At 54.8% G+C, this 15,248-nt stretch overlaps 1 protein-coding gene across 1 annotated transcript in view; it reads right to left on the bottom strand.

The window, feature by feature from the left end:
* LOC118007270 (thyroid peroxidase-like) overlaps window positions 1–5,854 on the bottom strand; it is a 42,774-nt gene extending 36,920 nt beyond the window's left edge. The window contains 2 exon segments of the mRNA XM_035000256.1: window positions 283–367; window positions 5,761–5,854. Coding sequence (XP_034856147.1) covers window positions 283–367; window positions 5,761–5,854 — 179 coding nt within the window.
* Window positions 5,855–15,248: the final 9,394 nt, after the last annotated feature.

Raw genomic sequence — 15,248 nt, 5'->3', positions numbered from 1 at the left:
AGGACCCCTGCCTGTTGCCAGGACCCCCGTGTGCTGCCGGGACCCCCGCCTGCCACCGGGACTGCAGTACTGAGTCCCGGTGAGATCACCGTGCTTTGCTCTGGGGTTTGCCAGACAGAATTTGAGACTGAACATCGGTTCTTTCAGGATCTTGCCCACGAAGCCAGGAAAGAGAATGAACGCACATGAGGTCAAGTGGAGATTTTGGACCACTGGTGAAAAGTACACGGGGCAGCCCCGTCCCCTAGTGGCCTGCCCCCCGTCCCTCCACGGAAAGCCTACCTCTTCATGGTGTGGTAGATGGCACCGTCCACCATGCGCCTGCTCGCTTCCACGATGCTGATGACAGCAGAGTCTCTGTTCCGTCCTGTGGAACAACATACGGCACAATGACGCAGATTCACATGCAGCCACCCTCTGCCACGTTCAGTGGACGTCCACCGCGTCCAGCATGAGGCAGCCACGAGCCCATGGCTCCTGGCCAGGTCCCCAGCTCACAGTGGGCATGAGCTTCCCCTGCAGAGTTGCCCCTGGAGTGCGAGGAGCGCGCGGACCCTCACGCTCGCACCGCCTCCAAGCGTCGTCGGCCACTCTTGCTTCCCGCTTGCCAGACCACCTCTGGTTAGTCCAGAGAACCCTGAGTACTTTGTTCCCTAACAAAGAGGCGCAGGAAGTTCATATTTCCCTATTTTAAGTTGCGCACCGGACAAAAGATAAATTACTTAAACATGCCAGCACTTTGCAGTGACAAGACTAGCATTTTCTTTTACTTTGTGCTTGAAAAGTTTAACAAGTCCTATGCTCTAAACGTTCATGGCCCCTCAAAATGCGTATATTGAAGCCTCACCCCCCGCGTGACAATGTGAGGACTGTCACAAGTGGAGCCCCTGCGGTGGGATCAGTAAGACACGGCGAGAGCCCCAGCCAGCGGGGACGCAGCCGGATGCATGTCCCCGCAGCCTCACCAGACCCCAAATGTGCCAGCTCCTCGATCTGGACCTGCAGCCTCTGGAGCATGAGGAATGCATGTCTCCTGTTTATACGCCACCCAGTTGGTGGTAGCTTGTTATAGCAACCCAGACTAAAAAAATAGTGTGAGATTCCATTTCTGGGTTGAAATGTGAGGTTCCACATGAATAACGTAAAGTAGCCAAGTTCTTCGAGTGACACACACAAGTAGCTTCTGTTACTAATATATCTTTTGCATAATCAATACTTTATCAAAGGAAATGCATTTATTTGTAAAAATAAATAATCAGAATGTTTTCGAGCATATACACCTTTATAGGAATTAAACTGTTTTTAGAATGGTAAATGTCTATATTTAGGATGAAGTGGGCACAGCATATCCCAGAAAATCTGTTTAAGTAGTGAGTACGCTTGGCAGGTGTCCTTGTCCTAAAACTTCACTAATGATTTTGTTGCAGGAAGAAGTAAGAGCCTCTGAACTGTGAGGAGCATCTGAAGATCCTGAGACAGCAGGTGCCGAGGGCAGAGACCCCAGCAGACTCGGGGGTCCCCCGGGGCAGAACCCAGCACAAGCACCTGCACGCACCCTCTCCACCGCCCCTCCTGTCCTCCCCAGTCTACTCTGAGTGTGTTGTAAGAAAGACACAATTCCATGTGGACTGTCCCTGGGATTCTGGGAGAAGTGATTAGCCACCAAGTGCTGGGTGACCCTCCGTCCGCAAGGGTCTGGGGAGCACACCGTGGGGCAGGGGCCGCTCTGCCAGGGCCCAGGCCTGCGAGCTCAGGGGGGCTCGCTGTGGAAGGTGAACAAGGGACCAGCAGGTGGGCCCAAGGAGGCAGAAACCCCCAGAACAGGCAGGGGCTCCACGGACCAAGCTGGGCTCGCGGAGTCGCTCTCGGACCTGCAGGGACGGGGAGACCCCACAAAAGCAGGGGTACCGTGCATCTGTGATTCAAACCCACTGCACAGCCCTCATGGCTCGTGTTTTCATCCCCAAAGCCAGCATGGCCCCTCACTTCCCGGATGTAACAGTCGCCCTGCTCATTGACCCTGTGCCCGGTGGTGACATGCGGGGGCCCTGGAGCCAGGCCGCCTTGGAGCCTGGTCTGAAACTGGCCCCCAAGCCCAGTGTGTCACTTCTGATCACCCTGAGGGTTATTTTGAGGGTGCAACAGGTGATTTGTGAAGCTCTCCGCAGAGGGCCCCACAAACCCAAGCGTTTGCAGGAGGCGGCTCTTCTGCTCTCATCCCCAGTGCTCTCAGCCGCCGTGAGTGGCCCTCTGCTCTCCCTATTCCAGACGGCCAGCCCTGCCACGGGGTTCGGGATGTGGGCTCAGGCCCACAGGACGCTGGTCCCCAGCCTCAGGCCGGCACCTGAGCTTTCGGCCAAAGGCTACACCAGGGAGGTTCCGAGGACCTCCTCCTCTTCTCCCTTAATTTGCGAGAGTGGCTCACGGAGCCCAGGGAAACACTTCCATTGATCAGTTTACTCAGGATGCAAATCAACAGCCCGAGGGAGAGACGTGCAGGGTCAGGCCCACAGCAAACAAGCATCTCTCCCTGGGACGTGTGGGGCCAGCTCGGTGGCATGTGGGAACGTTCGGGGTCCCCAACCCAGCAGCTCTCTGAACCCAGTGCTTCTGAGGTTTTATGGAGGCTTCATTTCAGAGACACAGTAGACAAGTCCCTGGGCATTGGCGCCTGATTCACCCTCCAGCCCCTCCCCTTGCCCAGAGGCGGGGTTGGGGGCCCGGAAAATTCCAACCCCCTGATCACAGGGTTGGTGCTCTTGGCCACAAGCCTCCATCCTTGGGTGACCTGAGGGCTTTCCAAAGTCTCCTTATTAACATAACGAATGTATCTTTATACCAGCCATGGGGGGAGGGGGGGCTAGTGTTTAGGGACCTGTGAGCAAGAAAGGGGGAGAAATTCATTCTGGTGTCCGAAGGACTCAGTGTGTTCCTCTAAATCCCCACAGCGTGGACGGTGACGGCTCGGTTCTGTCCTGCCCGGGACGGCGGGCTTGCCCTTCCTTCACAGACCCTGCAGCCCCCCTTCCTCCTTAGCTCCTTCCTCCCGGGCTGGTCAGCCTCTCACGGCGCCACAGTCAGCATCACGGACCTCGCGACCTGAACCTGCCCCCTTCTTTTCAGCTCTGAACACTGACTTCTAGAGAGTTCCATGACTTGTCCCATCTGAAGACACCTGCCTTCTGAAGACGGTCCTGGTCCCCCCCAAAGAAAGTTCTCCTTGGGACATAATCATCTCACATGTCGGAGGCCTGGAGTCTGGGAAGCTGTTATGCAAGTGAACGTCATACTTCAGCAAGAAGCAGCAAGTCAACTGTTTCCAAAGAGTGCTTGTTAAAAAGTTAAAAACAAGAACGCCAAAATCTTCCTCCTCTGAAGCCGTAAATGGTGCAGGTCCCCGAGTGTCACCGCTGACTGACTCTGAGGAGCTGGTTTTGCTCAGAGATCTGCGTTTGGATCCTGACGTAACTAATCCCTGTTTGCTGAAACCCAAGCAACTGGAATAAAGTTTGCCAACTTTCCTTGTTAAGTGCGTCCCCTCATTAGGCTGGTTCCTAAGTTCCCCGATCTGCAGGAGGGGCCTCTGCTTCCCGCGGTCCATGTGCACCTTATTTTCCGTAGCAGCTGTAACTTGGGGGAACGTCGGCCGTAAGGATGCTTGTGCATCAATCTCCACTTTGCACGGAGGACACGCATCCCCCTCTGTGTTGACCAACACATGACTTCCGTGAGGACATCCTCGGGCTCTGCAGAAGGGACCCGCCCTTTCTTTCTTAGACCCACAGGGCCATGCATGCATTTCTGAGCTGAGCCCTCCTGGAATCCCATTCTGGGGCTTTTCCTGAGCTAGACTCGAGCAGCATGTACGTGCAAGGGTGCCCTGGCCTCGCTCCTGTCCCCCAGATGGCTACAGGCCACAGCCTGACCCTCAGGTGTGCATGTCCAGGACCTACGTGTGTCCTTGACCATGTATCAGCCAGTCTCCAGTCCTGGGTGTGGGGCTTCATGGAAGGACCCAGAAGGACAGGGAGCTTGGACACAGCAGTACCTCGGGCCTCTGGGGCCGTCCCGGGGCTGTGAGTAGACTGGACGCGCAGGGGAGAGGTGCCCAGAAGTGAGCCCACAGGCAGCTTCACCTCCAGGCTGCGGGCTCCACGAAGACCCCAGTCCTGCGATAAGAACGCAAACCCACGAAAACGCACAGCAGTATCAGGAGTTAAATTGGCGACAGTGAAATGTGCGCAATAACAATGATCTTTCAAAGAAGCTTCACCAGTGAAAGCTGCCGTTAGCTCGTTGTCAACTGGGAAAAACAGTCTCTTCTATTAATGAATGTAAAATCGAACACGATCGAGAAATATTTTCTAGATAAGTAATTTGTAAACGATTAATAAGCCAGCCTCAAAATACTCCAGTTAACAGTTAAATACCCCCGACGTGCAGCATTCTGATCGGATGCTGCACTGCATGTGATTTATATACTTCGTCCAAGCTACAGCAAAAAGAAAATTAAACTCTCCGAGTCGGGGCAATAATAAACGTTTCTGTACGAAAGCTGCAGGTATCACACGTCGGAGCTAACGGTGTGTTGCCCGTAGGCCTCCTGCTCTGGGGCTCGGCTGATGCACAACTTGCTCACCATCAGCCACAGGACTCCCAACTTTTGTTACCGTGGTTTTGTGGCTCTAGGGCCTTAATAAGTATGACCTAAAAGGGCAAATCAATTAATTCACAAGCCACTTGTGAACACCATGGCGTGCGGGGCCTTGGGACGGCTGGCTCACGTGGCGAGATGAGATCGCCTTCCCCGCGGCGGGCTGAAAAGCGCGTCTGATTTGTGTCCTGGTGTCGTCCAGACGCAGCACGCCTGCCACAGTGCAGCACGTCAGGGGGTCCCCGTGACGGATGATTTCCCGGTTTCCTGCGTGCGGTAGGTGTGCGAGGGAAGGGGCGCGGGCAGACCCGCGTTCTCTGAGCCCAGCGCTTGCCTCCAGCTTCCTGCCACCTGGGATGGGCTGGGAGCTTTCTTAGGGGCACAGGCGTCTGTGAAGGACATGGGTGAAACTTTCCATGTGGTCACGGAGCCCCGACTTCAGTGGGATTGGGGAAAGTGGGACTCCACACGTGTGTCCTCTTTGCAAAGTCGAGGTGGGGCAGGGGCTGTCAGCACGAGGGCCCTCCCACTCCCGAGGAAGGAGTGAGGGCCCGGGTCCGCAGAAGCCCCGCCAGGCTGCGGGCAGGCAGGAGCCTGCTGGGGACCGTCTGCGTCCCCGGGGCTGGCAGCCGGACGCACCTCCGACATTCTGCTCCAGTCAAAGCCCTTCAAGGTGTTTGGTGCCTTTTCTTTTTCTTTTTTAGCCAAACAAAAGCAGAGTTTGAGCTGTGATCATTTTAACCACCCCAACCCTTTCTCAACCCCACCTGACACTGTAGCGCTCTGGTTCCAGCACACACATCGCTCTCAGAAAACGACTTTAGAGCAAAGGAATAAGCAATTTCGCCCAAAGACATTTTTCCCCCCAAATATTCAAGCAGGTAAAATGGAGTCTCATTAATAGTCAGAGGACATGAGTTGTTCTTCAGACAGGATTGTGTTTCGATCCTTCCACCCTCCAGAATCCCTGCTCCCTTCTCGGACATGCGGGAGGAAACTCGGAAGGATCGGGTCTCCTCTGACTCTCAGGAGCCGCCTCGCTGCTCTCTGTTTCGGTGCCTGTGGACTGTGGCTTCATGAGGTCAAAGATGGTATTTGTCACTCACCCCACAGGAGGTCCTTGCGTCTCGGGAGGAAGGGGAAGAAGCTGTGCGTGCAGGCCGCCACCAGTGTGACGCCCAGGACCGCGAGCGCTCTCATTCTAACGGTGGAACCGGCCAAGAACATGCGGGCCATCAGGGCAACGTCCACGGAGCTGCTTTTCCGGGGACTTGTTAGCTGGACACTGTCATCTGGCTCTTCACTAAGTCTCAGCACCGCCGACGGCGTCCACCAGCTTGGGTCTGAAGCCTGGAAGACTCTGACTTGCCTCCCGGACAGAGTCCAGCAGCGCTGGGCTGTAGCTGCCGCCCTATAAACCCTCCCTGCGCTTCAGTGTCCACTCGAGCGTCAGGAGCCGGGGCGGCGCCCATCTCCTTGGGTTTGCGCCAGGCTTCCGTGAGCCGTCACAAGCAAGCAGGTCCTCGTGAGGCGGAGCCCTGGCCCCCAGCTAGAAAGAAGGAGAAGGAGGTGTGCGTGCTGAGGAAGAAAAAGCCAGCTACAGTCACCCTCGTGATGCTGGCCTCTTCTGGAAAAGGACCTCGACCTTCCGAGGCCGCCCAACCCCGTGCTGGTCAGGTGGGCCACTGAGGCCGGGCAGCTGTGGGCCATTACTGCCTCCTGCCTAGACGGTGAACGGGTGCTTCTCCCGGCATTGGGTGAGCAAGGAAACCCTGTGTAGGAAGCAGGGCTCCCCACTCTGACCCCGGGCGGACCTGCACCACGAGTCTGAGAGGGGCCCATGGCTCTCTTCGGAAGTTGAGGGAGGAAGGGTTTCCGAGGTTGGCCTCCTCAGAGACTGCGCACCTCAGACGCAATGTGGTCAGCCTAGCACGCATCCACAGTGGTTCCCTCCAGCTAACAATGACACGGTTGCCAAGCCTTCCGTCCTGGTTGTCTTAAGGGAGACGTAGACTCTGTGTCCCATCCAAGTCTCTCGGGTTTCTACTACATGAAAATGATCTTTCTCCTTCTCTCCCTTCTTCTCTTCTCCAGGATTTACTCACGCAGGACTGCATCTTCTCCAGGGGAGCCAAGATCGAGTTCTGAAACCATTAGGCAAAGTCACCTGGAGATTAGCGCATCAGGAGTTTTCAGCATAAGAATGCCATGATCAGCACGACAGAGACCCCAAAGGTCTAGGACCATCAGAGTCTTGTGAGAGGAACAACCAGATGCACCTCTTTAGAAGGAGAGTCCTGGGCTTGCTGGGCAGAGCGGGGAGGCCAGCCGTGCTCAGCCTGCTGGACTGATTCATGGCAATCCCCTTGCTGCCTCTGGGAGGCCGGGGAAGGAGACGGGCAGGAACCGCAGAGGACTTGTTCAGGGTTGGACGCTGAATTTGAGGTATAGAACGCACACAGGCAGCGAGCTGGTAGGGTTTGCAAATACGCCGTTGGAGCTTGGGCTGGAGTCTGTGTGGAAGGATCCACGTGGGAGCGGTGTCCGTGGATCTGCAGCTGGATGTGGTAACATGTCGTCCCGTGAGAGAATGTGGATCAGAAAGACAGGCTTTCCCAGTAGAAGGCTCTGGGCACCAGTGCCTCGAGGGGCGTGGTGGGCTGCAATCCAGCAACATCACGTCTGAATCCTGGGACCCGGGACTCTACAGACATGATTAGATGGTGAGGTGCAATCGCAGGATCCTTATGGGACGGAGGCAGGAAAGTCTTGCGGGGGGGGGGGGGGGGGGGATGTGACCAGAAGCCAGGGAACACAGGTGCCCCAGAAGCTGGAAAGAGCAGGGGACAGACTCTCCCCCGGAGCCCCAGAAGTAACCAGCCCTGTGGCACCTTGATTTTATTCCCTGAAGGCTCCCTTTGGGCTCAGGACCTGCAGAACGATAGAGAATAGGTTTGTGTTGTTGGAAGCCACGATGTCCATGGGAATTTGTGGCAGCCGAGTCCAGGAGACGAGCATGGGTGCAGGAAGTGTGTGGGGACAGTGGTGTTCGGGTATTCAAGGGGCACGAGGAAGCTGGCATTCAGAACCTGAGCAAGAACGCCCACTAGATCACAAGGTGTCCTTCCATCTGTCACAGCAACAGCAGAAAACCCCGTGTTGATGGGGACGTAGGGAAAAGGGACACAGCGTCCACAGGAGGCTCAGTCTAGACAGCAATTCTGTAGCATTTCTTTTAAGATGCCCTAGTCTTTTGACCCAACATCAAATTGCAGAAATAATCTACCATCTAGAAATGTGCATATTTAGCTACGCTACTTGCTGAGTTTCTTCCAAGATTAACTGAACACAATGAAGAGTGCGCCCAGAGAGCAAGGAAGACAATCACATAGAACAGGTCGAGAGATGCAAGGAGCAAAGACCCAGAATGACAACACATCTGTTTCTCAGAGACTTTGGCAGGAGGGTTTCCCGGGATGGAGCCTCAGAGAAGACACAAGGATGCAGCCGGCCAGGAGTGGGAGGGTAGGACGGGCAGTCCAGGCCCTGCGGGAAAGACCAGAGCTCTCCAAGGAGCAGCCTGCAAGCATCACAGGCTCGGCTAGCACTGAGCTAGCAGCCCCGGGGAGCACAGGGAGAGGGGGATGGATGCCAGGCAATAGGCTGAGAGAGAAGGAGGACTGTCAGAGGAACATGATGGGAAAGAACAGACTTCCTCTCCCCATAAGGATAAAACAGACAAGAAGTTCCGAGGGAGACAAGGAAATTCCTTGAGGAACATGATGTAGATTCGGGGAAGTGGTGGGGGGTAATAGCAAGGATGAGTGATGAGTGACCCCGTCCTGGGATCCCACACCCATAACGAAAATCAGACCAGCATCACCTGTGACACATCATCGGGTCTAGGAGCCAATTCTTGGATGGCTAGAACAGTAAGATGCTTTGGTCGGTGTTGAGCTGTCTTTCCAAGTGGAGCCCTGAAGGGCCAGGGAGGAGCGTGGGTCTGGGGGTCCCTGGAAGGTCTGGGCAAGCCCGCTGTGACAGGAATCACCCCCGTCCTTTCCTGGCTCCCAGAGGACGCCCCTTCCCCGGGGCCAGTCTCCTCCATTTGGGGGGATTCCGCGGGGATTCTACGGCAGCCAGAGACACTCAGACCAGGAAAGTTATTTAGGGGAGATGAACCATGAGAGACGATGGACTCTGAGAAACAAACTGAGGGTTCTAGAGGGGACGGGTGGGGGGGGATGGGTTAGCCTGGTGATGGGTATTAAAGAGGGCATGTACTGAATGGAGCATTGGGTGTTATGCACAAACAATGAATCATGGAACACTACATCAAAAACTAATAATGTAATGTATGGTGATTAACATAATAATACTAATAATAAATAAAAGGAAAGTTATTTTCAGACAAAATGCAGGCACCCGGATAAATATGAATTGCAGAGAAACAGCACTTTTTTTTTAAAAAAAGTATGCATTTTCGATGTAGTATTTGGGACATACTGTACTTGGAATTCATCCAGTCCTTTTTAGAAATTCAGTATTAACAGAAATCCCATGCTTGTATTTGATAAACCCTACTGTCCAGTGGGGGAGTGAGACGCCGACTCAAGATCAGCTCCACTGTCCAGCCATGCATGGACGTCACCTGCCAGTGGGTCAGGGCCTGGGACCTGTGTGACTGTCACCTGGGTCTACGATGTGGTCCCTGCTCCCCCCCAGACGTCCCATTTGACCTCCTGAGAAGCGCTCCGCGGGGTCGCTGGGTGGAGCTGGCATCCACCCCGGAAGAGAGCCCTGCCGAGCTGCCCTGGGGATACTGGGGTTGTGGGTGTGACCGACGGCCCGCGGACAGCTTCTGTGCAGGTGGTTCTGCTGGTCCTTGACGGTTTCCCTCCAGCACAGCAAGGCATTTGGGGACAGGGGAATACACGTCCTGAAACGCATCCAGCGCAGAAAAGGCCAGGCCTGGGGACGTCACCGAGGAACTCACACTTAAGTTGTGGCATTGAATGAAGAATGACATTCTCAGATGATCTAAATATCCCGGGGACTGAAATTAGGTCGAGAAAGTTGGTTTTTTGGAAGGAAGGGAAGGAAAAATCCTCCTCTACCTCCAGGGTCTGCTCGCGGGACAGGGAATCATGGGGCCGTGAAACAGATCAACAGGAGAAACATGGAAGCTTCACTCCCCATGCTCGGAGGCCCAGCAATGACCTTCTGGCCTAAAAATGGCCCGAGGCAGGCGGCCCGTGTACTCTTCAGACAAATGACAAAGACTCTGTGAGGAACTGATGGGCAAGGAGCATCCAACCTGGGAGCTTCCGATCGTGAGGAACTCTGAACCGGATTTGGGCTGGGGTGGCCGATGAGTAAGAAGTACCAGGGTCGTCCACACAGCCTTCTCAGCTCTGAACGTCCCACCCTGGTGACAAGGACGTCCCCAACCCCTCACCCGGGACACTTCCTGCTCCCAGGGGGACAGAGGAGCTTCCGAGGCTCCTCCCTACACAGCTGTCCCTTCGGTAACTGTTATTGAGAATAACCGACAGGCCCAGGTGGCCCGTTTTGGGGCGGCCTGCTCTCCACCCCCTTGGTGACAAAGACAGAGTCCAGCCCAGGGGGATTATACTGGTTGAGTTGATAGAAAGTGAACAGTTTGGCCAAAATCAGAGCCCACCAGGTTCTCTCCTTGAGAAGGACCAGTTCCTGTCATCGGTGTATTTAGTCAGAGTGAGGACACCGAGCAGGCCCCAAAGTAAACCTGCTGGAAGCGCACGCTACCCGCCCTGGGGTCGCTTCCATCCTCTCCCACTGGAGGCCCAGCTGTGGGTGCTGGGGGGCCTTGTTCTCAAGGAGCAGGAAGTACTTTGTGACAAAATCCAGGAAGAGCCCAGGGGCCACGTGGCTGGTAGCCGTGGGGGTGGGTTCTGGGCAGGGGCCGTGCCCTCAGGGGATCGGGTGGGGGGGACACAGAGTCCCGGAGTTCAGTAGTGGGCTCGTGTGGGGCGAGGGGACCAGGGGTTTACCCCTGAGTTGGGTTACGCTGGAAATGCCCGCGACTCTCTTAGCAAAAATAAATTTCAGTCTGTTTCTCTGAAGCTACAGGACATGACGAAGCCGGCTGGAACTGGAGACGAGACACGTACATAAACCGTTCTGTGACAGAAGGTGACAGATGCCGGGGAGGCAGTCAGAGCGGAGCTCCGGAGCCCACATGCCTTTGTTCTGCCAGTGGCTCTGACCCGTGGTGAGGCCCGGCCGGAAGCCGCGGGGCTGCGTGGCCTCCGGGTGTGGGCGGCCGGTGGGAGGACCTGGAAAGCCGGCCTTCTTGTCGTCATCAGCAGCAGCGGCACCGCTGCCTGGGTGTGGGGGCGGGACTGAGGTCTTCGGGGCTCACGCTGGAACAAGGGTCTGCACAGGCCCCTCTGCCCCGGGGGTCTGTGCTCCCCAGCTGCCAGGAGGGCTGCCTGTGGACAAGCCCGATGGGGCAGTTAGTGCTAAAATGGAGTTTGGAACTCTGGCTTTGTACCCACCTCTTTCTAGCTGTGGTCCTCCAAGGTCACTGCTGAGACTCTGTGATTATGCATTTTCAAATACAGTGAATGCCTTGTGCGTTTGGTGTGCATGCGCATGCACACACACGCATGTGCATGCAAACACGTGCATGCACACACCCCTGCATGCTCATGCGTACACACGTCTGCACCCACACACAGGCACCTAGCCAGCAGTGCTGTTCCTGGCACAGTACGCATTCAAGAGTAGGAAATGGTTGCAGACCCCCTTCCTCAGCATCTCCGTGCTCCTCCCCGGGCCCTGCGTGCTGTGGGACATCCCTGACATTCCCGGTCCAGGCGTGGTCTGCCCCAGCCTGCGTCCACGTCTGTCCCATTGAGGGTGCCCTCGCACCCAGCAGGAACACACTCGTAACACCCCCCACCGCACCCGATCCCCTGAGGGCACGGCCCCTGCCCAGAACCCTCACACTTGTGAGGTCTGTAACATAGGCTGTATGGCAGCCTTCTTGGAAGAGAGGACTGTGGATTTTGTCATCAAAGAACTCATGTCCTGAGAAAGCTCATGTACAGGTTCATTCACTTGTGCTGGGGTGATTGTTCTGCAAGTCGGGTGTCAATAAACTATTCAACAGAGTGGGGAGCTCTGATTCACCAAATACTTTGGTGAATGCGTGATCACTAATTTCCAAAGAATCAGGGTGGTGAAGATCACCTTCGCCTCAGCCCTGCAGGCCTCTGCCTGCCTGTCCGCTGAGCTCTGCCGGCAGGTGTCATGCCTCCTCTGTGGGGGACACAGGGCCTGGGGCTGAGTTCAGAGCCCGCCCATCCCAATGCAGCTTGGTGTCGGGGCCGGACGCGCGGCCACACAAGGCCGCCGAGGGAAGCGCGCGGCAAGGCGGCGCGGGGCTCAGTCGGGAGGATGCGTTGGCGCCCGCCCACGAGCCGATAGTACGTGGTCAGTGAGTCCCAGCGGGCTGGCAGGAGGGGCACGGGGACCTCTGACTGCCATCCGACTCTGATGTCAACCTACAGTCATCTTAAAATTAGCTCCTTTTTAAAAAGAAAATAAAATCCTGTGATCCAAACTTGGTTAACTTTCCTTATAAAATCGGAGTCAGAGTCAGGCTTAGGTCAGCAGGTCACCTGACAATTTGTGGAAGTCAGCCCAAACCAGATGCCCGCAGGAGGCTTTCAGTGCCGAGAAGTTCAACAGACACCCTGGCGCAGCGCGGGCTCTGAGCGGGAGGCGGGAGGCGGGAGTGTCACGTGGTGGCATTAATGGAATGTGGGATTCCTCATGCCCATGGGCTCCGGGCACCGTCCGCCCTCTGGCTGCCTCCCTGGAAGGGACGGTGGGAGTAGGAGAGGCTGGCGCTCACTTACGTACTCGTTACTTCGGCGAACAGCTCGCTCAGGCCATGGGCAGGGTGCGTGTCCGCAGGGAGGGCATCTCAGGCTCCAAGCACAGGCAGGGCAGGTCCTGCCCGTCGGGCACTGCAGTGACCTCTGTGGTATGGCAGGAGGCCTAGTGTTTGCACAGATGCCCCACGGAGGGAGGAGGAGAGTCCCTGGCCGGCTGAGCCGTCTAGTAGTTTCCAGTTCACGGTCATTCCCCTCAACTCTCCTAAGAGGATTCGGAACGTCACCAGATTAAACAAAACATCAGAATTTCGTGGACCGGGACCTGCACTCTCCACGTTTCAGAAGCTCGCCATGACTGTCCCGGGGGGTGACTTTCCAAGAGATACGACCTTCCTGGAGATGAGACTCAGGAAAGGTCCATAATTGCTCTTACTCTTTTAGTGAATTTAAATTGCTTCGAGGGCTCAGAGAAACACTAGTGGACGTGAAGAGGGATTGTTAAATGTTCCGTGGACTGTGGTTTTATATTGTGCGTAAGCACTGATGTACGGCGAGTTTAAACGAAAGGCCGTGACTTCCCTGGAACGCTGTATCATTCAACTAACTGCATAAAGGCAACCTAGAAAAGGGAATTGTTTGGAAGATTAAAAAAAATAAATGTGTCATTTTAAAGAAGAAATCAAGAAAACATTTTGGCGTTTGTCAAAGCAACACGACACGCAGAAGCCTCTCTGAGGTCAGTCTGCAACAAGCCAAGAGTGGCTCTTGGGAAAGGCATCCAGCCCGTTTTCAGTGGTCTTTGGAAGCCCCAGGGCTACTGTCTGTTGTCCGTGTTCAGATGGAATATTCTAGAATGTCAGTAATGAGACGTGGCACCCCCACTTTCCCACCGAGTTCAGGCCCCAGCCGGCTTGGGGAGTACGTGAGGACCAGTGGAATTTGGAAACGCACTTGTTGGCATGATGTCTTTCTGAAGGTATTCGAAGGTAATGGTACACATGCGATTCGCCAACAGATGGAAGTAAGAGCCCCACGAGGACAGGTCCAGTGGAAACACGCATCCTGAAGTCTCTAAGGCTGTGAGCCTCGTTACTACGTTAATAACTGCATGGCTGATCTCCATGACCTGCGCTTGCTGCAGGTCTCCCCGCCTCCCCTCCTGGAGCACGGTGGGTTTGTCCCTGTTGCACACTTAGGGCATTTATTCAAATGTGGGCGACAGCTAAATGCATCCCAGGGTCCTCCCAGGTCCCGGACCTTCCAAATGATGATCTCGGAATGATTCGGTCCTGAGAAGATGTCCTGTCACCACAGTGGGTGAGAGGCAGCTCACCTGAGCCAGGACCCTGGGGTCTCGACGGTCACACCTTCCCCTCGCTAATGGAGCAGAGGGTGACTCGGTTTCTCTTCCAACGCCTGTGCTTGCCAGAGGTTGCTAGGAGGGTGACCTACAAAATGACTCACGGCCTCTGCTTCACAGCCTGTCCTTACCCTATCAGAGGTGACGGATGGACGACGTCCTTGTGTTGATAACGCGACGGCACGCGGGGCAGCGCTGTGATGAGCGGGGCAGATCGGGTCTCCTGTCATTGCCATTCTCGGGAATGCCGGGCCCGCGGGAAAGGTGGCAAATGCAGGCCACGTCATGTCTGAAGGCAGAGAAGGACATGGCCGGGAGACTATCAGGTGTGGCTCGTTCTCTTGTTGGGCTGAGTTCTTCACATGCTCTAAGAGAGACGGAAATATAAAACTTCCCCCGAGAAGGAAAAGAAAAATATTGGGATTTTAAAGCATTGTTACGTTGGTAAACGCAACAGCTCAGCCAGGCTCAGAATTGTGAGCGAATATGAAGCGCTCTGGAATCCATGTACATTAAAATGCGTAGCTTCTCTCTCCAAGAGAGAATTTCTCTAATCTGAGCCGTGAAGGTCAGTAAACGCACTTGGATGATTTCCTGAGGACGATGTAAATATCACCAACTAACTCCGGATTTGCAAGCACATGGCATTTTCTCAGGAACAGTGATGTGGTGTTTGTTCCTTCTGAACTAGACGCAGGCTCACATGAGGGCAAATCAGTCAATTCAATCAATTTAGGGAAACAACAAAACAGAACAAAAATTGCATATTCAATGTCATTTTGACCAAATTTGTCTGAGAGAATGTATGTCCTCCTTCTAGCTAGTTTTGCAGTGTGTGTGATGACAGTAAAAACAAAACAAAACAAAACAAAAAACCCTGCAAAGGTCATAAAAACAAAGGCCTAACGATCCTGTTGAATTTTTTATGTTGACTCAGTAAAATAAAGGACACATTTGTTCTTGGATTCGACCAGCAATCACTGCACATGCCTTTAGGCCCAAGGTCTGTGCTTGACAGATAGGAACAGAAGTAAGGTGTTCTCCCCGCGCTTAGCAATCGTGTCATCTCGTTAGGGAGACAAATGAGAAAGTCATTTCTCTGGCGTGTGGTACATTCCCTGTGAAAATCCTGGACGTGAATCGTGGGAACACAGAAGAGGGCGCCTGACTGCGGGTGTGACAAGGAAAACTTGTGTGAGAAGGAAGCCATGTGGGTCAGAAACAGAGACTTCTGGTTAAAGGGGGCAGCAGGACGGCTCCGAGACAAGTTAATTTTGTTTCCTGTTCTGTCCATGGTGCCGAGAAATGCCTGGCATATATGAGCACTCGATGAATGTAAATGAGTGGA

The sequence above is a fragment of the Mirounga leonina genome, unplaced genomic scaffold (assembly GCF_011800145.1).
Source record: "Mirounga leonina isolate KUSES-001 unplaced genomic scaffold, KU_Mleo_1.0 Mir_117, whole genome shotgun sequence".
Taxonomy (NCBI): Eukaryota; Metazoa; Chordata; class Mammalia; order Carnivora; family Phocidae; genus Mirounga; species Mirounga leonina.
Note: the sequence above shows the minus strand (reverse complement) of the source record. Positions and strands in the feature narration are given on the sequence as shown.